The sequence below is a fragment of the Rhinopithecus roxellana genome, chromosome 6 (genome assembly GCF_007565055.1).
Source record: "Rhinopithecus roxellana isolate Shanxi Qingling chromosome 6, ASM756505v1, whole genome shotgun sequence".
NCBI lineage: Eukaryota > Metazoa > Chordata > Mammalia > Primates > Cercopithecidae > Rhinopithecus > Rhinopithecus roxellana.
The window spans coordinates 15,394,189-15,420,335 of record NC_044554.1 but is presented as its reverse complement, the minus strand read 5'-3'; the positions used below and the strand labels follow the sequence as shown (position 1 = coordinate 15,420,335).

The window sequence follows — 26,147 nt, the reverse complement described above, 5'->3', positions numbered from 1 at the left end:
TTTCCAGCATCAATTTTACACACTTTGTGTAGAAGAAATATTTTTACAAAGGGGTTTTGCATTTGCATTTGTGAGCATCTTGGAGGTTCCCTGGTCCGAATTTCTTTTTACATTAATTCCTCAGTTTAGAATTTTCCCACCACCTGGGTGGAATGAATGTGAATTTCACATTTGTTTGGAGTTTCCATTCTTCTGGGGGCTTTTTCACTCTTGAATCAATGGGAGAAGCTGTTATCTTAATTACTTCTTCATGGAGAAGGAGCTCTTCAGGGTTCCATATTTATACAAGAATATCAGTTCTATCTGTCATCTGCCAAAGATCCTGTGTGAGTATTTTTAACTCTAATCTTCAGCCTCAGATTACATATGTCAGTCCATCCTGAACTGCCTAAGTTTCATCTAAACGCTTATTAATCAGGTTTTTAATTTCCCTTTGTTTTAGGTATCTGCTCATTTCCTCCCCTATCCTAGGGCTACATATTGAAGAAAATGATCATACTTGATCCAACATTTCTATGGGTTTGCAGAGGAAAAGGAATTGCATGAGCTCAGACAGCCTTGTTTTCAGTTTCAAATTTTCAGCTGGCTGATTACTATTAGCAATGATGGGGAACTAAAAGAGGTAAGCTAATTAGTTCATTTTAGGCTCTCACTTAATTCTGTCATCAGGAGTGTTAACAAATTAAAGGACGATGTCATCTTTCAAATCAGCAAGCTTCTCTTTTAGAGTAGGTTCAAGTTATTTTAAGATGTTAAATAATCGATTTTTAAATGTAGTCTGGTTAATTATTTTTGTTTCTAAATATCCTTGGTGACTTTATTATATAAAAAGCAATTTTATAAATCAAAAACAATTGTTAGTTACTGAATATTAATAATTATCCTAAGGTATGAAGATATGTTTCTTATCAGGAAAATAAATATAATATTTATTAGCCATAATTTCTTCATCCAAAGCTTATATATCGAAGTGTCTCTAAGCAATGTATTTAAGCCACAGGCTCAGTTCTCACTATATGGACAGCAGTTTCATCAAATTTCATTAAGCGGCCAAACTTTGTTGGAAATCATTATATGCAAACAGAATTACAGCTATTCTAGGTAAAATGTTTAATCATTCTAGTTTTTGAAAACATGTATATATATTCCTTGCACAAAGTTTATCATGTATACTCACTTTAGAATTACTTAATTCTATTTTCAAAGCAAAGACCATCCAGGGAAATAATTTTTAGGAACATCAAACAAATAGCATATATTTATAATATCACACATTTGGCAACAGATATCAAAGGAGATATGTGAATTATTTTAAAATACATTATAGGCTGGGAATGGTGGCTCATGCCTGTAATCCCACCACTTTGGGAGGCCAAGGTGGGCAGATCACTTGAGGACAGGAGTTCAAGTTCAGCCTGGTCAACATGGCGAAAACCCGTCTCTACTAAAAATATAAAAATTAGCTGGGCATGGTGGTGCACACTTACAATCCCAGCTGTTCGGGAGGCTGAGGCATGAGGATGGCTTGAACACAAGAGGTGGAGGTTGCAGTGAGCTGAGATTGCACCACTGCACTCCAGCCTGGGTGACAGAATGAGACTCTGTCTCAATTAAAATAAAATGTATCACATATCATTATATATATATAATTGTATACTTTGTATAATTTATGAGAGAAGTTTGATATTTTGATCGTGTGTTTAATATTTAAAAAAGTTGAAATATTTGATATTTTAAAACCGATTTTATCTTTAGTATTTATTTTTGGCCATATCTAATTTGGCCTTTGTTATGCACACAATTAACTGGTCTACTTTTGGAAGAAACTGGGACACACAAGGGTAAGTGGCTTGCCTAAGGCCAACCACCTGTTCAGCTCTAAAATTTAGATCTTTTCTTTCTTGATTTGCTGTGATTTTCATAGTTACAGTTGTAAAAAGGATATTATGTATACCAGGATGATTATGTTGAACCATCCCAGTTTATAACAGATTTGGGATAAAAATATTAGAAAATTCTTTATAAAAAATCTTAACAGGTTACATCAATCATTCAAGGAGCAAGCAAATGGAATAATAACTTTTTGAAATAGCTCTTAATAGTATTGCATCATTTGCAAATTAACCAGAAGCCTCTCTTGACGCATACATGAAAATTTCACACTGGTTCATTGGTCTTTTGCTTGCTCCATTTATCCCAATTAAACCACTCAGCCTACTGATCCACAAAGCAAGTTAAGGTTATAAATGATGCAGATGATGACTCCTTTTTGACATCTATCTGCTTTACAGTATTTTTAAAGTAAAAAATTAAATTGAAAAAGAATTTTCATGGACTAAAAGAACCTTCTATTTAAATGAGAAATGAGATTAGTAGTCTTTTTCTTCTATCTGTTGTAAACGAAAAACTTTTCTAGATTCACTTAAATGAGTTACTATCACTTCTACCATAACATTGTGTGATATGATTCAGACCATATAATAACTTTCAATCTTTATTTAAATCTTACATATCCATCTTTTTTTCTCAATTAGTCTTTATTTCTCCCATTCTAACTGTTGGAAGATAACAAAAGTGAAGTTACTTCCTTTAGAAATCCAAATATTTATAATCAAGTGAAATGGGAAGTTTAGTCTACTTTGAAGAGAAAAAGGCAGAGATAAATCTGCTTTACTGAATTTTTACAAGATTTATGTTTTGCAAAAGTCTTGTTGCTTTGAATAACTTACTTTGCATTTATTAAAAATTCAGGAGGAGCCTGTTATAGCACAAGCCCACTCTTTCAGGAATTTGTATAAACACTGGCCAAAACATGGTTGGAGGCAAAGTATCCTTAAGGAGATCCCAGAGCTCTATCAACTACCAGGGGACTTCAGGTAGAGTCTTTACTCCCCAGACTTCAAAGTCCCAATTTACAAAGTCACAAAGTTGTGACCTTGTAAAAATTATATTGTCCCTGACTCTCTCCAAATATATAAAAATTACATTGTACAAAAATTATATTGTCCCTGACTCTCTCCAAATATAATAATTACATGAAGTAAAATTATAACCAAATCTTTGAGACCAGTAGTGGTTATTTGAGGAGCTCCATAGGTTTGTCAATAACTCGGACGGCATGGCAATTTCCCTCCAAAGGTACGTTACTTCTCTGTGGTTTAAATTATGCTTTCCCTAAGGAAATGCAGTTCTATGTGAAGTGCATTTGAAGGAATGTCTGCCTGAGGGAGAGAGCTCTCTACAATGCAGCAATTTATATTTATTCTTTTATGATTAATTCTAAAATTAAAAAACCCTTACCTTATTTATTATAAATACAGTGCTATCTATTATTTACTACAAATAGAGTGAGGTGAAGTTGGAGCACAGAAAAAGTTTTCTGATCAATAAAATGCTTTAAGGCAACTCTGTTCCTTAGAGATAGCAAGATCACAATAAATACTTAATTTATATTTTTAAAATAAGGCGTTCTGTTTTTTCTGTCACTAAAAGAGTAATATTTTTGTACGCAAAAAATAATTTAAAGAGGTGTCTTAGCTGGAAAGCTGATGGTCTTCTCTATCAGGTGTTTTGGAATTCTTTGTAACTAGGATTAATTATATTTTAACCAGCTCATACTTCAATACTTTTAAGAATGGTATGTATTCTTGGCAGGGTAGCTTGGCAATAACTAACAAAACTGAAATTATATATGTACATATGTATGTATATGTGTGCATACACATCTGATTATTTAGTTTTCCTTTTAGGAACTTACCTTTCAGAAATATTTTAAAGCACACAAGAATGTTTACTACAATATTCTTCGTCTGTCAACAGAGGGGTTCAGTTAGATTAACTGGCATTTGTGAAATAATGAAGATCTATATTTATTGACTAGAAGGGACTTTCATAATATGTTAAGTTTTGAAAAATCAAGTTGAAGTGTATATGCAAAGTGTGATTCTAGTGTTTTCTGGGTTTTTTTTTGGTATCATTATAGAAAAATTTCTGAATGAATAGATGCCAACAGTTCAACAGTGAAGAATGGGAATTAGCATGGTGGGGAGATTTTGGACTTTTACTTTGCTCATTTTCTTTGCAATAAGCAAATAATTTCCAGGAAAAAGTCAGGTATTCAGTTTATATGAATTATAATTCACAGTGAAAATTTAAATTATCTCAATATAGGTTGATGAAAATATTAAGAATATGAACATAGGAATTAGAGATCTAATATCTTAGTCAGACCTTTTCCCTACTAATATTAGCATAAAAGGCAGTAAAAGTAATGGAACATTTCATATTTTCTATGAATTTTTAAATTATATTATCCAGAACATATTAAAACACCTAAAGTTGGTAACTTTAAGTATGAACTAAGATCCAGAATAAAGCCTGGCTATAAGATCCTATATTGACCAAATTCATAAGGTTTAAAAAAATCTCATATAAATTCTCTGAGGTGGAAAAAGTTCATTACATTTATAAGGTCTATATTTGGGATGAATGCTCTGCTCTTTAATAAGGGATGTGTCATAGGTAAAGACCTTCCACATTCATTTATATTCATGAGGTTTATCTCCAGTATGAGTCCTCTGAAGTCTAGCAAGATGTATAGTTTGACTGAAGCCTTCTCCACCTTCATTGCATTTATAGGTTTTCCCTCTAGCATAACAGCTTAGGTGAAGGTAAAGGGATGAGCTCAATTTGAAGGCTTCCCTGAATGCATTACATTTCAAAGATTCTTCTCTTCAATTGGCTCCTCTCGAATTTAATTTTGTTTTAGGTTTTTATGACATGCATCATGTTTATTTACACTCTCATTGGAACAACACTAATAAAGAATATTAGGTTTCAGAACGGTTAGAAAGCACCCAGCTTTCTCATTAATAAGACAGTAATATAACCCAGACTGGAGACTGTTTAGAGAAAATGATGTATTGCCTGGGACATCACAGAGTCTCAATAAATGTTGGTTTCCTTTTCTCCTCCTGTAAAATGTAGTGCTGTTTTCATTTTAAAATAAGTCAAAGTGGCAATTCAAATGAACTTCTAAATTATAATGAGTGTTTTTACTTTTTTCTTGCTATAATTAATAAATAACCTTAGATGAAGTTGCAGTACAGCATGCAAAGAGTTATTGCTCAAACAATCTTTAATCAAGGATATATTTAGCAAAAGATAAACTGTCTACACTTTATCTACCTGTAGGTCTTTGGCACTGTTTAAGATTTTAGCTACAATCTATCTGGGCTCCTAAATTTATTATTTATGTTATTTAAATGGTTAAGTTTTGCTTTAATAAAAGTGAACATGACTGTAAAAACCCACTTAATATAATGTTAACTCAGATGGCCAAATTACCTTCAATTCATGTACCTTGAATTGTAAGCTTACATAAAATCCCTCTATAACATTATGAGCATTTTGTGAAAGTATTCGAAATAAGAGGTAACGATTCGTCTGGATAGGAAAGTGTTCTAAACCAGAGGTAACAATTCATCCTATCCAGATGGATAGGTTGATGAAAATATTCCAGATGGATAGGATGAATTGTTACCTCTGATTTAGAACACTTTCCACTAAATTTTAGTTTAAGAGGGTATAATTTGTGGAAAATAAGATGCTTAAACCGTTCTGAAGAGCTCTAAAAAAATTTCAGCCTATTTTTAATGAAAGTGTCAACTTACATCAAAAGGGCTACAATAGAGATTGTTCTTGTTGCTCTATATGCAAATTTGTTTTTTCCTGGTTATATGTTAGATTCATTGGTTCTCTCTCTTGGGAACAAGGACAGGGAGCCAGTTGCTGCATTCTGGATGCTCACATGGACAGCTACTTTGGGGCTGGGGGCCTATTAAGCAACTCAAGTATGGCAGTGCCAAGAGCCAAGATGGCATGGAAATGTGCTATAAATTAAAGAAGGGCTCAAGACTTCTATGACGGAGCTGCAGAACAACTTTGGCACAGAGAACTTATATACTTGTCATTTGAAAAATTACTGTTTTTATATTTAAACTATAAAAACAATTAGCTTAAAAAGGAAGCAATATTAACACCTAGGTCCAAAGAAAATCAGAAAAAGGAGGAAGTAATACATCTCTTTTAATAGCCTGCAACAAGTTTACTTTGATCCGTTTTAGCACTTGCGTGGTTTTTAAACATATCCAATCATCATTTTAATTAATATTGGTTTTTCCCAATGATATATTTCTTGCTTAGAGAATGATTTAGGTTTCATTGGCTATTCAACTTTGTGTTTAACCTTTTATATCTCATTAATTAATTAATATCAGTATAATTTTCTTTTGAGCACCACTTTGGCCAGATCATATTACTGACAGTGATTATGTTTTGAATAATAACTAATATTTAACTTGTTTATTATGCACCATGCTGTAGGCAAAGTGCTCTACACGTATTGATACATGAAACACTCATTTTTCGCCCTTTTAATGCTCAAACTTGAATTCTATCGTATTGTAATACGCCTCCCTGCTGCTTCTGTTACATGTGCCTGGTAAATTAGTTCCTCTTTAACTTTGAATTTCTTTTGTTATTATAGTTTAAGTCTCTCGTAAGGTCAAACGTACAGCTTATTTTTCAAAAGTTACTGTGAGAATCTCATTTAATAAGTGAATATAACTCACTCTAATTTATCACATTACTGATATGTTTGAATTGGCTCCTGACCAATTGTTTTCTATTTTCTATTTGCCCTGTATTTTATTGTTTATTTTTTCCACTTTCCTAACATTACTGAACTATGTCTTCTTTGTTCTAATGTTAACCTAATGCGTTAGAAGTTATATAACTTCTATCTGGCTTATCTATTTTTTAACACACATATCTATATTTATTGAAAGTTTTCTATTAAGAGTTAACCAAGATCTACAGTTTCATTCTAAACACGTTAAGAACATGTGCAATATTTTATTTCCTTTTTCTGCTTGCCTTCCTGCCAGCCACCTTCTATACTTCTCATGTTGCAATCTTTTGGGTTTTAATTTCAAGTTTTTGTTAAAGTTTTCAAATAATCCATACTTATTTAGACTGAACTACAAGTTTTACTTTTTTACTTGTTTACTACTCTTTCTTGAATATCTCATCTTCCTCTTGGATTAGTTTCCAGGAATGTATCCTTGCAGTAATTCTTTCAGAGAGGGTGGTAAACTTTCTGAATCCTGTGTGTCTATAACAGCTTTTATTTTTTCCTAATACATGATATTTGGCTGGAGAAGGAATTTTACAACTCAAATAATTTTCAGAACTTCAAGATAACTGCTTCCTTTGAAAAAATGCTTAATGCTACCAAGGAAAGTACAATAAATCTTACCTAGAAGCTTTAGAATTTTCTTTTATTGGTGTTCTAAAATTTCTCCCTGATTATCTAGGACTGGGTACTTTTCCATTCATCTTGCTAAACATTTTCATTCATGGCCACTATACCTTTCTCCTCCTCCTCTTCCCTACCCCTCTTCCTCTTCTTCCTCCTCCTTCTTCTTCTCCTTTTTTTAATCTTGGGAACTTTTTCCAATTATTTATTTGAATATTTCATTCCATGTATTCCTTCTGGCTTCTTCTTTAATTCCTACTATTTCTAACGTTGGAAGTGCCACTTATCTATTAATATCTTAATATCTCTTTTTCTGTAATGAAAAAACATTTCAAGACTCAAATTTCCAGCTCACTAATTTGTTATTCAGCTCTGCCTATACTGATACTCAGGAAAAAAAAATCCATTAAACTTGTTTCACCAATCATATATTGCCATTTCTCACATCTCTAATTGTTTCTTCCTCATAAAATTTGTTCTAATTTCACAAATACAGTATACGCCCTTATCCTGCTGAGGATATTAATTATACTTCTTATACAATCTCCATTGGTTTAATCCGTTACTTCCTTTTACTTACTTGGTTCCTAGTTCTTTAGTTTAATGCTTTATTTTTATTTATTTTTTTACATGGAGGTGGTTTTCCTTAGATTTGGTGATTTAGATTATTTGCTTAAATTCATATCTGCTATTCTCTCTTAGTTTTGGCGGAAAAATGCCCACTGACTGGGAGCAGATGTGCCCCTGGGTGAGGATTCCCATGGGGGCACCGTGCCCTGCTTCTCCGTTCCACGTGTCCATATTCATTGCTTGGTCCTGGGGGCATAAGTCTCTGCTCAGAAGTGGGTGTAGTGAGGGCCAGGCATGGTGGCTCATGCCTGTAATACCAGAACTTTGGGAGGCCAAGGCAGGCAGGCGGGCAGATCACTTGAGTTCAGGAGTTTGAGACCAGCCTGGCCAATATAGTGAAATCCTGTCTCTACCAAAAGTACAGAAAATTCGCTGGATGTGGTGGTGCGTGCCTGTAATCTAATCTATTGGGGAGGCCGAGACACGACAATCACTTAAACCCAGGAGGCGGAGGTTGCAGTGAGTTGAGATGGCACCACTGCACTCCAGCCTGGGCGACATGGTGAGAATCTGTCTCAAAAAACATAAAAAAAGAAAAAGAAAAAGAAAAGAAAGAAGTAGGTGTAGTGAGGGGTTCACCTACTTAGCAGTCCTTATAGCCTCACCCTGATTCCTGTGTGCAGCATCCATGACCTGGAGCAATACTGAGACGCATTTTGTAGTGTCTCATTCAGTATGTGTTCTGGGATATTGTCTCCCTCCTTCCATCAGATACCTCCTCTCTCTGGTCCAACTACGGGTCACTTTCTTGTTTTTTAGTGTCATTATAGACTCGTTTGCTCATTTTCTGTCACTTCCAAGGATTTGGGGCAGGTTGGCAAGATTAGAATATACTGTCTTGATTCCAGCTTTTAATAGTCATTACATTTGTGGAGTTTCTCTTTTGCACAAATATTGTGGTAACAGCAGTAAAACAGATTTTTTTAAAAAGGTGTTTGAATAGTAAAAGCATATAATGTTTACGTTTGGGATGAAAGGCAAATATACAAATTCCACGTGCAGTGTTCTACAAAGCCGCCTTCCACCTAAAGATAGCCTCAGCTAAGTGAGATGTGGTAGCTGCTAATTCAATGACATGCTTGTAAGGTTAAGCCAAAGTTCAGAAAGACTCACATAAATTATCAGTGTGTCTATTCAAGTTTCTCCCTGCCTGAACTAACAGATGTGTCTTCTCTAGAAAAAAGGAAAACACAACTTTAAAATCCCACTTAAAAAAAATAAACCTATCAACATTGGATTTCGGACAGCTAAGTGATGTGAAAGGCAAACGGCTCTTGCGTCCTTCTGATCTGAGATAAAATACTTTAATTCAAATGGTGGGAAAATATGGATAATTAGGAAACTGGTTTCCCAAAAAAGCCATAATGGCTTACTGGCTTACTGGCTCTCTTTTCTTCCCTGCCATTCATATTAAGTCTTTTGGAAACGTTATTAGAGAGGACTGCATACTCTTTTTTCTCTCTCATGATTCTTATGGAAGAAAAACCTTGTTAAAGAGTGAAAGCATTATATTCACATTAATAATTTTTTATTTCTTAAAAAAGTGAACTCAAAGCAGTAGAATTCAGTCAATTCAACTGGCCACCCTTGAATGAGTGAGGATTGCCAACTATGTTTTCTGTCTATTTTAGCAGATGAGCTTACCATGATAAATTGTTTGTGTAGGTGGTGGTGGATGAAAGAAGAATGAGACAAATATTCGATAAACTGAGCAGAGAAAACAGAACACATCAAGAATTTCGCTACCAAATTATTAATCTGTTTTCCTGTGTCAGCTCTTACCCTAGGTAAAAATGCTTCACATTAATTTTATTTTGTGACTTTAAAAAAAATTGAATCTGTGACTAAAAATTATTATATCAGCATTCTTTCCTGGACCAATAAAGTAACATTTGGGACCAGGTGGGAGTGCAGGCCCCCGCCCCCCACCCCACAACACATACAAGCACACAAAACACCATGGATTAAATTATCATTTTTATCATCACCCAAAACGCAGAAAATACTAGGTCTTCTTATTATCCTTTTATACCTTTATAACATAATGCCAACTTCATAGCTGGGTCACCAGATGACAGCATGAATGAACTAATTCGGGTGGTGTGGCCTGACGTCCTGGCCAAAAGCCACAAATAAACCCAAGGTGTAGTTGCTAGAAGAATTACGCCACTTTTAGAATTTAGATAAATTAATTGCAGAGCAATGAGAGTGGCACAGGTGCTTTTCTCAAACACATGATTATATCTTATTGGAACAGAAACCTGCCGACAAATGTCAGGGCCTGGAAGTACCAGCTTCTTCACTGTGACCAAAACCTTGGTCAATCTTCAGTCCTGAGAAATGGCCAAAGAGCATACTTAAAACCACCTGAATCATTTGGTTAATGGAATTTCCTCCGATGTTCCTCTGTGTCCATATTGACTTCAGCTCTTTTTTCAGTCATAAACAGTTTTAGTTCTTTTTTTGTTGTTGTTTGGGGGAATGATTTAGTTGTAGCCAAAAATTCTCTTACATTATTTGTGCTGTAGGAAAGCAGAATGTGTGATCTGTTAATTGGAATATATAATTTTTGCCAGCTATGTTTCTGGACTAGTATATTAATCTTCTAAACTATGCTTGGTTTCTTCTAATATCAAGTCAATTCCTTTCTTAGCTTACTTCATGAAGGGGTTTTCCATGTTTTTGTACCAAGTCTCCACAAGTGTTACTCATAGAGAGTTGAATGGACTATTCATTCTTTTACTAAGGTATTTATTGTGTCCTTTTATAGACAGGCTTTGCTAACAGAATAAGCTAAGAAGATGGCGGGCATTTTGGGAGAGAGAACAGCCAGTATGAAGGTCATAGGTAAAAATAAATTTTATTTCCCCTTCAAACAATAATAGCAAGTTACATTTAAAATATTGATTTTTCTTGGAAGATACAGGCACACACAGAGAAGGAGAGAGGTGGAGGGTGAGAAGGAGAGGGAGGAGAGGGGAGAGACAGATTGGTATTTATGTGTGAATTAGAATGGTACTCCTGGAGAGGAAATGCATTTCTTTAGTTCTGCTTTAATGGGATGGGGGCTGGTAACACTGGGGAATCCTCTGAGTCCCCAGGGGCTCTGGGACTCCCTGAAGGGGGTGATTTATCCCTGATATATGGATGGAATTAGTGTGGAGAGATGAAAGCGTGGGAGTAAATGAGTCTCTTGTGCCTCAACATTTGGATCCCCTCATCTGTGATCAAGCTCCATAATCAGGAAAGGGAGTTGAATTGGTCTTTTTTTTTTTTTTTTTTTTTTATCAGCAGTCAGAAAGAAGTGATGTGCTGGTGATCCTTTATCTCCAGAAGATAGGTAGAAAGACTTCTGTGCACTGTCAAAGCTCTGGACTCCACCAAAGCTCTTTGATCTGGGAGGGGAGCGGACTGTTCTTACAAGAGCTAGAAGGACCAGAAACCACTGGTTTTTTTTTTCCTCTAGGATCTCCCCAGCCTGACCCTGGGGAGATCCTAGAGGCTAAAATGAGAAACTGGTTTCTGGTGTCTCAAGGAGACATTGGAGCTGTACTGCACATGGAGCTTCAGGGTGTCAGGAAAGTCAGAAAAGGCCCTGTGGGCTAAAGGACTGAGCCTTGGTGCTGGGCCTGCAGAGGTCAATAGGCCCTGAGTGGGTGAAGTCATTCAGAGTCTCAGGCTTCTGCAGAGGCTTAGACTGCTGTGCCACAGGCTGGACCTGAGTCACTTCCCTGAGGCAGGGAAGAGCAGGGCTGGGTCAACTGCAGTAGAAATTCAGCATTTGACAGTGAAAGACCCCATTGTGGCAGCAAAGGGTCACAGTGGCGGTGTGGCTCAGGCTGAGGGTAAGAATTTTTGTGTTCTTTCATAGATAAGCTTTGAGGATACAACAAGCTAAAAAAGACAGGCCCTTCTGGGAGAGAGAATGGAAGAGTCTTACTGGGTCTGAAAGAAGTTCTTGGGCAAGGCACAGCAGGCAGCCCAAAAGGGCAATACTAGCCATCTTGCCACTCAGGGACTTCGAAGTTTAATCAGTTTTGATTTAATCTGTTGAGATCAGAGTGACATGACTATAACTCAAATGTTGTATTCTGGAAAAGTTTCTCAGTCAATAAATTATTGCTATTTCATATTCATTATAAAATTATATTTTATGTTAATTTCATTCATCCTTATCATAGTGTTAGAAAACATAAATTTGCCTCCAATTCATACCACCTTATGGGTTGAGTCTCTAATCTTATTAATGTTTCTTTTCAACTTGAACTTCTGAAAGTGCTGCCAATTAGTAGGATATATATTAGGGACTTAGGACCCAGAAGGCGGCACACAGCTCAGAACAGCAAGAAAGCACTACCATCAAAGGATGCTCACTGCTTCAGGTCTCCTCTGTTTCAACCTCAGTCCTAAATTCCTCCTTTATAAATCTCTCAAAGACAAATTTTATCCCCTAAACAATTTTTATAGATCAAAACCACATTCCAATGAAAATCAGGTAGCAGTATCTATAAATCTCAGACCCCAGGAAGACAAATGAAAATCTCAATATAATAGTAGTGGGAGGATTTTGTATTCTATATAAACATTGGGAAAAACCTTTCTCCCAGTAAAAGCTGAATAAACTAAAATGAGATACAAGTGAGTCAAGTGAAGTTAAAAGCATTTGCAATCACACATTTTTAATATGCAAAAAATAGTTAATTATAAACTTAGAATCTTTAGGGTAAGTACACCCCTTTTGGCTTATCTGCGATAAGAATCATCAGTATTGATCTAAGTATGCTTTTGCCATTTAACAACATGCATTTAAAACATGTCCAGTAGAATAAATGTAAGTGCTACGTACACAGCATGGTAGATAGCAATTACTTACCCTGTAGGCTGGCTCTCAAATTCTTCTGACCATTGCTCTTGAATATCTTCTGTGGAAAGATCTACATCCCGGGTGGTGGCAAAATTGAACTCACTGCCTTCATTTCCATGGAAATAAATGGAGTTCCCATCTGACTGACAGCTATGCTGTAGATGAAAAGAAAGCATGGGGTGGCTGTTGAATTGGTTTTGTAGCTGTATTTGTCTTACTCATGTATAATTAGAGTTTTTAGAAAAGTTATTATATTAGTTCCTCTATGATGGACTCTCAAATCAAAAGAGCTTGTTACCTCTTTTTGCCTTATTTAATTCAATTACAAATTCTTTCTAACTTACTAAGTTCTTATAAAAAAGGAGTCAAGAGGGCATTTGAGTTTTGCCATCTCTGTCTTCAATATGAAACAAGAATATTTTAATTGGAATAATTTCCCATCTTTACCACTGTCCTTGTTGTGGGAATTAAATTTGATAATGACTTGTCATGTATTTTAAATTCTGTGGTTATGGGCTAAATAGCATTGACCTTTTCAATATTCCATATATTTCTTACTTGCCATTCAAGTCTTTCACAATTTATCTGTAAATGGAATATGAGTAGAACAGCCAGCTAATCTAAATATGCAATGCAGAAAAGGTCAAAGTAAACCCAGATATAATCACATATTCTCAACCAGTTTCTGAGTAAAAGTTTCTGAGCAGACCTAAAAAGTGCATGCAGTCCCAAATGAGGAACTGGGAAACTACAAACTTTGTTAATCCCCAAAAGAACACATAAAAAAATAAAGAAAATATATTTCTTGTGATACTTCTTCTAATGACATTTTTTTTCAGCTTGAAGAGAATAAAGGCAAGATCAAACTCTGGAGGTAGTAAATGTTATTTACTTTAAAAAATTATTATAAGTTTGCATTAACATTTTTTGGTAATAAGTCATATACAGAGAAATGCTTGGGGCTGGTCATGGGAAGCTAAAACAATAAAAAGGAGAAATATAAAGAGAAATGTTATATATGAAATATCAAACATTCTTTTAAGTTTTATATACTCTTAAAATGAAACAGATGAAAAAAAAAACCAATTGGACAAAACCTATCAGTCAAGCCCAGGGACTGTGAGTTCCGTAGGGCAGGGACAATGTCCATTTTGTTTCTTGTTATATTCCAGGTCTTAGCACAGTGCCTGGCATATAGCAGGCATTAAAAAATATTTGTTAAATAGTTCAACAAATGAATGAGTGAATGACATGGAAATACATTTTAAGGTAATTATTTTTTTTAAAAAAGATAAATTTATTGTGTATGCCTAAGATATATAACATGATTTTCTAAGACACATACAGTCATGTACCACATAACAATGTTTCAGTAAATGACAGACCGCATATACAATAGTGATCCTATACTATTATAATGGAGGTGAAAAATTTCTATCACCTAGTGACGTCATAGTCATCATAACATCATGGCATGATACACTGCTCATGTGTTTTTGGTGATGTTGGTGCAAATAAACCTACTATGCTGCCAATTCTATAAAACAGTATATAAAATTATGTATGATACACAATATTTGAAAATCATAATAAACGACTTTTGGGTGTGGAGGGGGGTGAAGTATTGCTCTTTGAATATTCTCTTCTTTAGAGTCTTAATAGAGTGATATATTACCAAAGAAAGGCTGTGACACACCCAAAGGAAGCAGCCATCCCTCAGTGGGAGATGGCTGGATGTTCCCTGTCTCTTAGCAAGATGGGACTGTCACTCTCTAGGCAACAGGGTCTGGAGACGCAGAGAACCCACACAGCTGCAGATGGCTTGCTCTGCTCCCCACCATGCTAAGGAGACCAAGATATGATTTTTGCCTCTGCCATTCTGAATAGAACCCAGTGTTCTCAAGGTTTGCAGTGATAAAATGCTCTTTTAAGGATATATGAGCCCATAGTATACTTCGCCTGTAAAACTGGGGATGGTCTTTGTGAAACCAGTGAATTTCTGAGCTATCTGAGAGCAATCGGTGTACTGAGTCTCCATTTTCGGAGTTGATAATCATAGGCCCTGTATTTTGGAGCCTTATCCAGGGTGGGGTGCCAGATTAGGGTTCTCATTCACAGAATGCCTAAATCAATTACAAGACAAGCTAGAATTTCATGTTAATTCTGTTTTAGGATTGGTCACAGTGGGCTTGGTGTCTTGGAATTAGCCTACTTCCTAGATGCTCTCCAAACTACACATTTATGCCTGAATGCATTCAGACTGAGATAGCGTCCCTGGGCCTTGCTTGTTTTCTATCGCCATTTCTGGCTCTGAATGGGAATCCACGGCTTCCTTGGTTAGGCATTGCTTGAGCTTTCTCCTAGAATCTAACTCAAGTAAATTTAGCACCTACATTAATTGAAGAAAATAAGATTGGAAAAGAATAAAAATTGGAAACCAAAAACAATTAAGATGATAAGGACTGAAATCCCTCAAAGAGTTTGAGGATTGGAATTAGAAATGTGTTGAAATACATTTTCTCTATTTAATGGCTCCATGTTTTTGCAGAAGCCATTTAACCCCTCTAGGCCTCAGTTTCTCAGGTTGCAGAATGGAATCAATAATATCTATTTGCTAGAGGTGTTGTTAGTGGCACAAATAATATATGAGGAGATGCATTCTGAAACTTCTAAGTGCTACAAAATAATCATTATTTCTAAATATATATATTTTTCCAAAAATATGCTATTATATTCCATATGCCTAGCAAACATGATGGAAAAATAGAAGAGCATTTCAGTCTATTTTTAACTACTTTTCATCAGAATAGTCATTAAAATTCTTCAGATCAACTTAAAACCTTTAGTGACATGCATAGACTATGTCCCACAATACAACAGGCAAAAATACTGCAAACATTCATTCATCTTCAGGGCAGACTGAATCATTAATTATAACTTTAAAAGCCTCCTCCAAATTTTGGCAGATTACCAAATATTCCTAAAACAGGAAAACTTAATGCAAGATGTCTGATGCCACTTTTCTTACAGATAAGTTTGCATTGTATAACATCGATCTACTATGTTAAAAATCATTGAAAGTATGAAAAGAATTTTTAAAAATTGGTCTCAATTTTAATACCCAGCTATTTTTGTTCAACATCTATTTGAACTCCTATCATTTGTATGCAATAACAATTAAACTCTAAACAACTTCAAAACCAATTAAATGTGTAACTTTGTAAGACATATGAGCTCTTGATATGAAAAAAACAAGAATTTTTGGAAATCAGGACTATTTTATTTTGAGCATCATGAAAATCTACCAGGTTTTCTTTAGCAGATGATTCTAAATCACATGTGACTTCCTGAGCCACAGCTTTTGATTGACATACAGTGAATATACATCAAGCAACTAAGCATCTATTCAGGGTGAAATAAAGGTATAAATTCTGCAGCTGGCTCTAAATTTTTATTTCTATTTCTAGCACTTCTAATGTACATTATTATATAATTATAATTGTTTGTACTTGTTTCATTGTTTAGCCTTGATCAATGACATACACTTTATACTTCTAAGTACTAGCAGATTACCGATTTCTAAAGTCCCTTAAGTATGGCTCTTACGTGTTTCTCTTTGTCAATCAAAAATATTTTCCTACTTTGCTACTAAATGGATTTCCTTTACTTGACAAGCAGAACGCAGTGTAACTAAGTGACAAGAATTTGTCATTCAGAAAATCATCAACAGGAAACATCAGTGCAAATTCCTCAATATAACAAGTCCTTGGCCACAATTCAGGATAGTAGTTTTCTAAGGTTACTCCCTATACTCTGCTGAAAATGTTAATCACTTCACCTCTGTACTTGTAAAAGTGCTTACATTTGCCTCCACCATTGTTTTATTAGGTTTTCATCAAAGATGAACACCGAGGCACCTCTTAATATGATCTCCCTGGGGTCTAATGACCCTGATGATTCTTTCAGGCATCTGTAGCCTTACCATTTATTTTTTGACGATATCCTTTTTGTTGGAATGAGGATATTGGGCATTTGGGCAATGCCAGCTTGCAGAGAGCTGGTGGCAGATGGAATGAAATCTGCCTGGTATGCCTTCTCCTCCACATGAGCAGAGAGCCATCCATTTCCTCCATTAAGGAGTTGTCACTCAGCCCACCCAGCTGGAAGACCATTTTTGATAGCCAAGCTGGCTGGTGGCAGACAATTCAAATACAAAGTGCGCTTTAAAAGGAAGCTAAAACATCATTTGTAGGAAAATTGAAAATGCATGGCTTCCACCACAGCCAATTTTTTAATGACTGTAATATTTTAAGTGATTATTTTTGCCACTTCAGATTGCTCCTTAGAGAGGAGAGGTTTTTTAATTAAAATCTAGGCAATGCAAACAGATGAGATATGAGGAACAGAGGAAAGAGAAATAAGATGAATAAAATTAATTAAAATGGCATTGTTGGCAGAGTCATAAATTGGCCACTGTCTGGCTGGAAATGAAATATATTGGTATAGGAATTTCTGTATTAAAGTGAGATGTGTGCTAGAACCGTTGGAAACTGACTAATTTATAGTCTATGTATTATTGTGTATTTCAAGTCTTTTACTATGCTATACCCATTATCATATAGAAATAATACATTTCCTACATCCCAGTCTAACAGACTTTAAAGGTATAGACTTTCATGCTACATTAAAAGAAAAATTAAAACAGAAAGAGAATGATTTCTCTCATGAGGCAAAATAAATTTCTATCATTTTCCACACATTCAATTTCTAGGTAATTTAATGCCAGTTAAAAAACTGGAAACTCGGCTATAAATACAGTGCAGGTGCAGGAGGGCTGAAGTACATTTTCTCTAGTCAACACAATAGATTCAACCATGGTGAGTCAATTTTAGGGAGCCTAAAGAGTGTTTTTTCTCATTAATTTCTGGATTCATTAAACACATTTGAACTACTTTGTACTACAATTTTTAAAGATTCAATTTACGGTATATTTTATGACAAGTATATAATCACTTGGCAATAATTATGACAACTCTAAAACGGCAATAGTGACAGATTTGAATTGGAGTAATGAGAGGCAGATAACAATGTAAAATTCCATAGGGCTGTTGTTAACCTTGTCTTTGGGGATCAACTTGACTTTCACAGTGTTAGAGGTTTTCAGACTTGCCTCCTCAAATTAAGGGCAAAGATGCCAGGCACAGCATGGGAGGCTGCAAGATAACATGGAGTGGTTGGGTTTTATAGTAAAATAGAACTGGCTTTGAAAGTTAAAGCTGTTTGATCTTGGGGAAGTCATTTGGCATCTCCGAGCCTCTGTTTTTTCATCTGTGAAATGGGGATAATTGTGAGTATTAGATAAAATACTGCAGAGAACATGCCTAAAGATTGCTGCATCTTAGGAAATCTGTAAACACTATTTCCCTCCTGATTTTTTTTTTTTTTTGCCCCCATCTTCATTCATTAACAAACCTTACTTTAACAAATGAATGTCACTATGCAAGCTATTGTTCTAGGTGCCATGCTAGGTACAAAGATGACAGAAACTGTAACTGTTTTTATCATTCATTTGGAATAAATTTCACCTACTGAATATTGTGTTAACTCAATTAGTGATTGAATGTGTCAGTTTCGGACCAAATAAATAAATAAGGCAAAAGATGCATTAGGCAGGGAGCTTCTGCATATTTGTTTAAATGTTTATTTTCTGTATAAATTATCAAAATTAGTTGTTTCTGTGCTATTGCCACTCTTGTCATGGTGATCTGGCTCATTTCCATGTTTCACTAATGTTATTCCACATTAATTACTGTACAAATAGGCCTCATTGGGGGGAATTGTGAAAAGCACACTACTTACATTTAACCCTTCATCCCCAAAGTACTCTTATTAGCTTAACAAATTATATTCTGGCTCATTCTACAATATCATGTACCCACCTCTTGGGGGAAACATGACAATAAGAGCAATATGATCCAAAGTGAAGAACATCCCAAGCAAAGGGAATTTAGGTAGACAGCATGCAATTAACCATGCTGGAATCTGGCCAGAAAACCACAGTTAACATTCTGATTCTTAATGAAAAAAGACATGGGAACATGGACTAGCCACAAGTCTAACTGAGCTCAGGTTTATCCTCATCAGAAAGCCACCACTCAAATCCCTCAAGTTACACACTAGATGGTTTCCAGTACAGTGATAATGCAAAGCACATTTCTGAAAAGTAAATCTGATTTTCTCTTATTTGTCCTGTATATTGTCAGAACATAAAACCATCAAATGAATTGCTGAAACCTTTTTCTGAGGTGCCCAATCGAACATTGCTTGGAAGATGAATTAGGTATGATAGTATTGCTGTGCCAGGGGGTTATACTCCAAAAAAGTAGGTTTAAAGGTGAATTCTACCTTGAGTGTGATCTTCCCTTTCACCATTTGTCTTAGATTTTTTTCATTAGCCTTACCTCGTGTTAAGGCTAAATTTTTCAGACAAATTATTATTTTTTCATAATTTGATATAACGACCTTTTTTCTCCATTGATGGTTCAGCAATTGTGACAACAGTACTAGATGGGTGACAGCAGAAGCCCAGAATAAAAGATTCAGCTCTTATTCAGGACTGGAGACTTGCCTAGTATCCACTGGGACAATGAATTTGGCAAATGCATAAGGTACAAGAACAACAGAAAATTAATAGACTCTTGTGTTCAGACTTAATGCTTCCCCTTAATTGGTCGTTGATTTACCTAATGTCTGTCATCTTCATTAGGGCCTTTTGATGTTTGTTAAACTAGAAAGATTGTCTTTATTATTGGATATTTATCAATAGTAAAGGTAATAATGGCGAGGCAGTCAAATTCAAAGTAGTAGTAGAGGAAACATTAAGATATGACCCTTCTAAATTCAGTAGCTTAGTTACTCCAAATCCTTGATATTAGTTTGCAAAATTTAACAAATTACTTTTTTAAAAATAAAACTTCTTTTAAATACACGTGATCAAATCACAGCCTATTCTAAAGGACAAATCTTCATAACAGAATAATCATTTAGTGCTGATTTACTTCTTAAAACAAGTTGACATAAATGTGTAGAAAGGGTAATCTGGAATTCTTTGCTATCCACACAATGAACTAGGGTAATAAATAGAAAAAGATTAGCAGGTGCAGGCACAGCCATCAGAGTGGGAAGATTTCTTAAAAATAAAAAAATATGTGGAAAGCACCTATCTCACCGTGATCTGCATTTAATCTGTAGGTCATTTCCAGAGTTGACAGAAACCAGTGATTTATGCCTTTGCAAGCTGAGGGTAACCAGGATAGCTGAGCAGATACAAACATTTATTAACTGTGAGTGAGCAAAGCACTCCTTTTTTCTCTTTTGAAAACATACACACACACACACACACACACACACACACACACACACACCAAGTGTTCAAGGATGATTCATGCTTTCAAAATAAAAATTTTGGCTGCCACCAAAGATGAGCATAAACAAACAAAATGCAGCAGCTGCCAGACCAGTATCCACTTCCACGGCATATTGATCCATTCAGAAATACTGCTTCATGGGGTATTATTAAAGGATGAGGAAAACAGAACAAAAATAAATAAATAAATAAATAAAAACAAAAAGCCCTGCTCACAGCTCTTTCCAAATCAATTGTTCCTGGGTTCTCTGCGACGCGCTTCACTGACCTTTGCAGCTCTTGGTGGGCTGCATACTTGTGGAAACTTGTGGAGACTGATAACTTGTAGAAAGCAGGCAGCTGCAGCAGCTCCAGGCTGACCCTCTGAAAACTTACATCTAATGTTTTTCTTTCAACTTAAAATTAAGAATATTCTCAGATTGCAGGATGTGTATTTGAGAGGTTGGGAAGAGATGACTTTGATGGACTTGCCCAGATGTTTCAAGAGTGACTAAGGAAAATTAAGCACTGAGCATCCAGGGTTTTTACAGACACACAATGTCCATCTACTCTAGATATAAAACTGTATGGCAAGATCTTCCTCATGGTGCTGGCATCTACAAAGCATTCATGAAATGCTATCAATACTTTACTATCATTATTATTACTATTATTTATCATAACTATGGTTACTACTATTTATTGTTATTATTATTCATTACTATCCAGTATCTATGTAGTGCTCATGCCACTGCAAGTATCATTCCTGGATATGAGAATTCTGCTCAAGGTGATATGCTGAATCTTGTTACTGTATGCTGTAAATGGAAGGAGTGAAAAAAAATCAGTTCATATCTTTTAATCCTTGACGGCAAAACCAAGACCATTCTCACAGAGCTGGTGCACCAGATGTTCCTTGAGATTAATCATTCCCCCACTATGGGTAGGAAGAATGTGCCTTTCGTTCTTAAATGTAGAACAAACACCCACAGCCACGTGACAGAGGCACTGCCTGGCAGGAATAGCTATTCTAGTAACTGCAGATGATGAGCTGATACAGTGTATCCCTTATCTTTAGAATAGGAGCAGCTGGAAAAATATACTTGATTATTCTGGAAATCATGTACACAAATACAAAGAAAGATACAATATTCTGTGAAAGAGGGCAAAGTCATCGTTAACAACAATTGCGACAGGTGATTTGATACTGAGTGAGTTTCAGGCACCTTCCTTTGCTGAGTGCATGAGCTGCTTACTCTGGGAGATTACTAATGAGGGTGGGGTTCTGGGGAGCTTTTGAACTTGTAGCACTATATTTATTGGTATTTAAAGCCCTACCTCCTTGGTAGTGAACAAAGGGCTGCTTAGGGATTTGTGGGAAATAAAAAATTATGATGGTAATTAGAAGAAGGATAGGAATGTGGTACACCTTTTCCTCCACATGGGAAGTTCTCTGTAAAAACACTGCAAGATGAATCAGGCAAGGCCATGGACTTGGAAAAAGAAAGGAGGAGAAACAGATGGTGACATAGAAGAATAGATTAATTCTGTAACCATTTACAGTCCTCCTCAGCTTTCCAACCCCAATTCAAAAAGCACAACAAATATAAGGCCAGGTTCTACATTAAAAGCTGATAGTGTTATACATCTACTTCATATTAATTACTAAAAAACGTCAACAGATGGTAAAGCCTTCTACGAACCTAGGGCCGATTTAAACTGGTGAACTGTAATTGCAATTCTGCAAATCATATAAAGTCCTGAAGCTAATTACCATATTTGGTCCTATATCATTCTTCCCTACCTGAGATAAACAAGAATAGGCTAGGATGAAATGGTTTAGATATTCCCCCCGCCAAAAACAGAAATATCTAAAGAAGACAAGAGTAAAATGTACTATGAATGACAATGGTTTATTTTTATCTTTCCTATTTGACCTGCCACTGTCAACATTATTTTTAAGATCAGCAGTGGAGAGTTCACATACTCACTACTCTGTGTATTCACTTGTTTTATTGACAGTAGCATTAAAAAAGTCATTCGTAGGCCAGGAGCAGTGGCTCATGCCTGTAATCCCAGCACTTTAAGAGGCCAAGGCAGGTGAATCACTTGAGGTCAGAAGTTCAAGACCAGCCTGGCTAACATGGAGAAACCCCATCTTTACTAAAAGTACAAAACATAGCCGGGTGTGGTGGCGCACGCCTGTAGTCCCAACTACTCAGGAGGCCGAGGCATGAGAATCACTTGAATCTGGGAGGTGGAGGCTGCAGTGAGACGAGATCATGCCATTGCATACCAGTCTGGGTGACAGAGGAAGACTCTGTCTCAAAAAATAGAAATAAAAACTAAAAAATAAAAACAAAAAATCATTTGTAGTTAATAAAACTACTATACTTTAACAGTATTTATTATTTAATATTTTCTTATTGAGTCATGACAACATGAGGCAAATGCTATTTTTATTCCTGTTATAGGCAAGGACACTGAGAAGTTAAATAGCTTACCCAACATCAGGAGAACCTGCTCCTGATGTTTAACACGGGTTCTTTTCTATTTCCTAAGTGTCTAGGCTGGTTTGAGAAATAAAGGGAAAGAGCACAAGAGAGAGAAATTTAAAGCTGGGTGTCCAGGGGAGACATCACATGTCGGCAGGATCCGTGATGCCCCCATAGCCGTAAAACCAGCAAGTTTTTATTAGCGATTTTCAAAAGGGGAGGGAGTGCACGAATAGGGTGTGGGTCACAGAGATCACATACTTCACAAGGTAATACAATATCACAAACCAAATGGAGGCAGGGCGAGATCACAGGATCACCAGATGAGGTGAAATTGAAATTGCTAATGAAGTTTCAGGCACGTATTGTCATTGATAACATCTTATTAGGAAACAGGGTTTGAGAGCAGACAACCCGTCTGACCATAATTTATTAGGTGGGAATTTTTGTCCACCTGATAAGCCTGGGAGCACTATAGGAGACCGGGGCTTATTTCATCCCATCGGCTTTGACCATAAAAGATGGGACGCCTTAAAAAGGGGCCGTCTATAGGCCTACCTTCAGGGCACATTCTCTTTCTCACAGATGTTCCTTGCTGAGAAAAAGAATTCAGCAATATTTCTCCTATTTGCTTATGAAAGAGGAGGAATATAGCTCTGTTTCCGTCCGGCTCACTGGTGGCCAGTTCAAAGTTACTTCTCTTGTTCCCTGAACATCACTGTTATCCTCTTCTTTTTTAAAGATGCCCAGATTTCATATTGTTCAAACACACATGCTCTACAAACAATTTGTGCAGTTGACACAATCACAGGGTCCTGAGGCGACATTCATCCTCCTCAGCTTACAAAGAAGATGACAGGATCAAGAGACCAAAGTAAAGACAGGCATAGGAAATCACAAGGATACTCACTGGGGAAGTGATAAGTATCCATGAAATCCTCACAATTTATGTTCAGAGATTACAGCAAAGACAGGCATAAGAAATCACAAAAGTATTAATTTGGGGAACTAATAAATGTCCATGAAATCTTCACAATTTGTTCTTCTGCCATGGCTTCAGCTGGTCCCTCAGTTAGGGGTCCCTGACTTCCTGCAACAACCCAAGACCACATGGCTAACAAATGGTTAAGCCAAGATTTGAACCCAGACCAGTTTTAACAATTGTGTTATATCCAGTCTCTTTCATAACATTTGCAGTGTCTTTAAGTCATCACTGAATTAAAAATTAATCTTCCTGTCTTATAAATTAGATCCTCTTGATATTTTTTCCAGCTTTTCTAGGCTGTCTAAGATCCTGCCCCAGTGGGATTATGAAGGGGCAAGGAGCCCTCAGCACAAAAATGTTGTATTCATTAGCCAGAGGTGCAATGCTAAGAGAGGAAGCATGCATGACCTGCGTGAGAGATGCTGGGGTGAGTGAGCCCTAGCTTTGGTGAAGAGTGGGAGGATTTCCAGAGAACCTACTGGTAGATTCAATAGAAAGCCAGTTTTGATCACTTGCCAGGCCCTGGAATCAATGCCAGCTCACAATAATACATGCCTCTTGCCTTGTCTTCTTCTTCCAGATCCAACCCTGGAGGGTTAAGAATCTGAAACTAGTTAGGATTGGGGGTGGTGAGTGAGGAGGGAGAAGGAGCTGATTACTGTCCCCACCTCCAATGCTGGAGGTGAGCAGCTGTGGATGAAATCTGGAGCTTGCATTATCATCATTAACTGATCATATTGATAGTGAACTGAGCTATCTGAGAGACTAAAGTAACTAGATGACTCTTTTGGTCTATCCGCAGTCTTAGGAGCTATCCCAGTTTAATGCAAAGAGGGCAGGGATAAAGGAGCTGCCACAGCAAATTTGAATGACCAGTGGAAAAAGAGTGGCATTTTTTTTCTGTCACCTGTCTCCATCCTGACAAGTCCTGTTTGTTAAACTTAATGGTTTCACTAGCACAAAGAGGAGGGAGATATTAGCTATGCAAAACTTCCCAGAGACAATGGCATTTGAACTGAGCCCCTAAGGATGGAGGGGAATTACTAGGAATGGAATAAAGACATGTGGAAAACCACACCTAAAGGAATGCAAGTAACAATTTCTGAGTTGGCTGTATTTGTGACGCTGGAGCACAGTGGATCAGGAGATGAGGATGAAAATTATGCTGGATGACTAATTACAATAGTAAAGACCTGGAACCAACCCAAATGCCCATCATTGATAGACTGGATACAGAAAATGTGGCACATATACACCATAGAATACTATGCAGCCATAAAACGAATGAGTTCATGTCCTTTGCAGGGACATGGATGAAGTTGGAAGCCATCATTCTCAGCAAACTAACACAGGAACAGAAAACCAAACACCACATGTTCTCACTCATAAGTGGGAGTTGAACAATGAGAACACATGGACACAGGGAGGGGAACATCACACACTGGAGCCTGTCAGGGGGTTGGGGAGCAAGGGGAGGGAGAGCATTAGGAGAAATACCTAATGCGTGTGGGGCTTAGAAGCTAGATGACGGGTTGATAGGTGCAGCAAACCACGATGGCACACATACACTTATGTAACAAACCTGCATGTTCTGCACATGTATCCCAGAACTTAAAGTATGCATATATAAAAGAAATATAACAAAATCCAGGAAAATTAAAAGAAAAATAAAGGATGAAAAAAGATTAAAAAAAAAAAAAAAAAGGAAAAGAAAATTAGGCTGGATGAAAATTGGAAAGGGCCTTGAATTATAAGTGAGGGATTTTGGCTTGTATCCTCTAGGCCTACATAGGAAGTCATCAAAGGTCTTAAGCACGGAGGCAGCATAATGTAGTATGTGTTAAGGAATGATGCTAGAGTTTTTGCCAGTGGCATCCCTTTGGATGATCCTTGGTTCCAACATCTTGCCAGGCAGTTGGCTACATTAGACTGTTGATTTCTCTTTCTTTATTGTTCCAAGGCCCCTACTCTATTTCACCTCCTCTGTAGATTACTGAAAACACCCCCTGCCTTCATAAAGGAAATATTTTAATACTTATTCCTCCTTAAATACACAATAGGTTGCCCATCAGTGCCTAAGATGAGCCAGTGACTAGAATTCTGAAAACAAAATCAGCTGTTACGATGTGGAAGAAAGGGAAGCAAACAGTGCTTGGGATGCACTTGTTAAACTGTAACGTACAACAAAATCAGTCTTCTGGAGGAAGGAACAGGTGGTACGCATGAAACAAAGCTGGAGCAAGATCAAGAGACATGAGAAAAACATGAATCTTTTAACCTACAGCCAGAGAGTGATGGCGGAGAAAACATGCAGATAATTTAACAGGTATATGTTGGGAAGAAACACAAGACAATCAAGAAACATGTCAGTTAGTCACTACTTGTGAGAGCAAAGCTATGTGGCAACTGAGAGCAAGAGTTCTAAAGTCAGTTCCTGGATTTGAGTCCTT

General features: G+C 36.4%; 1 protein-coding gene across 1 annotated transcript in view; it reads right to left on the bottom strand.

Annotated features, from left to right (window-relative positions):
- RELN (reelin) overlaps window positions 1-26,147 on the bottom strand; it is a 521,571-nt gene that overhangs the window by 215,377 nt on the left and 280,047 nt on the right. Inside the window, exon 11 of the mRNA XM_030933242.1 lies at window positions 12,822-12,967. Within this exon, the coding sequence (XP_030789102.1) occupies window positions 12,822-12,967 (146 nt within the window). The remainder of the gene's footprint in view (window positions 1-12,821; window positions 12,968-26,147) is intronic.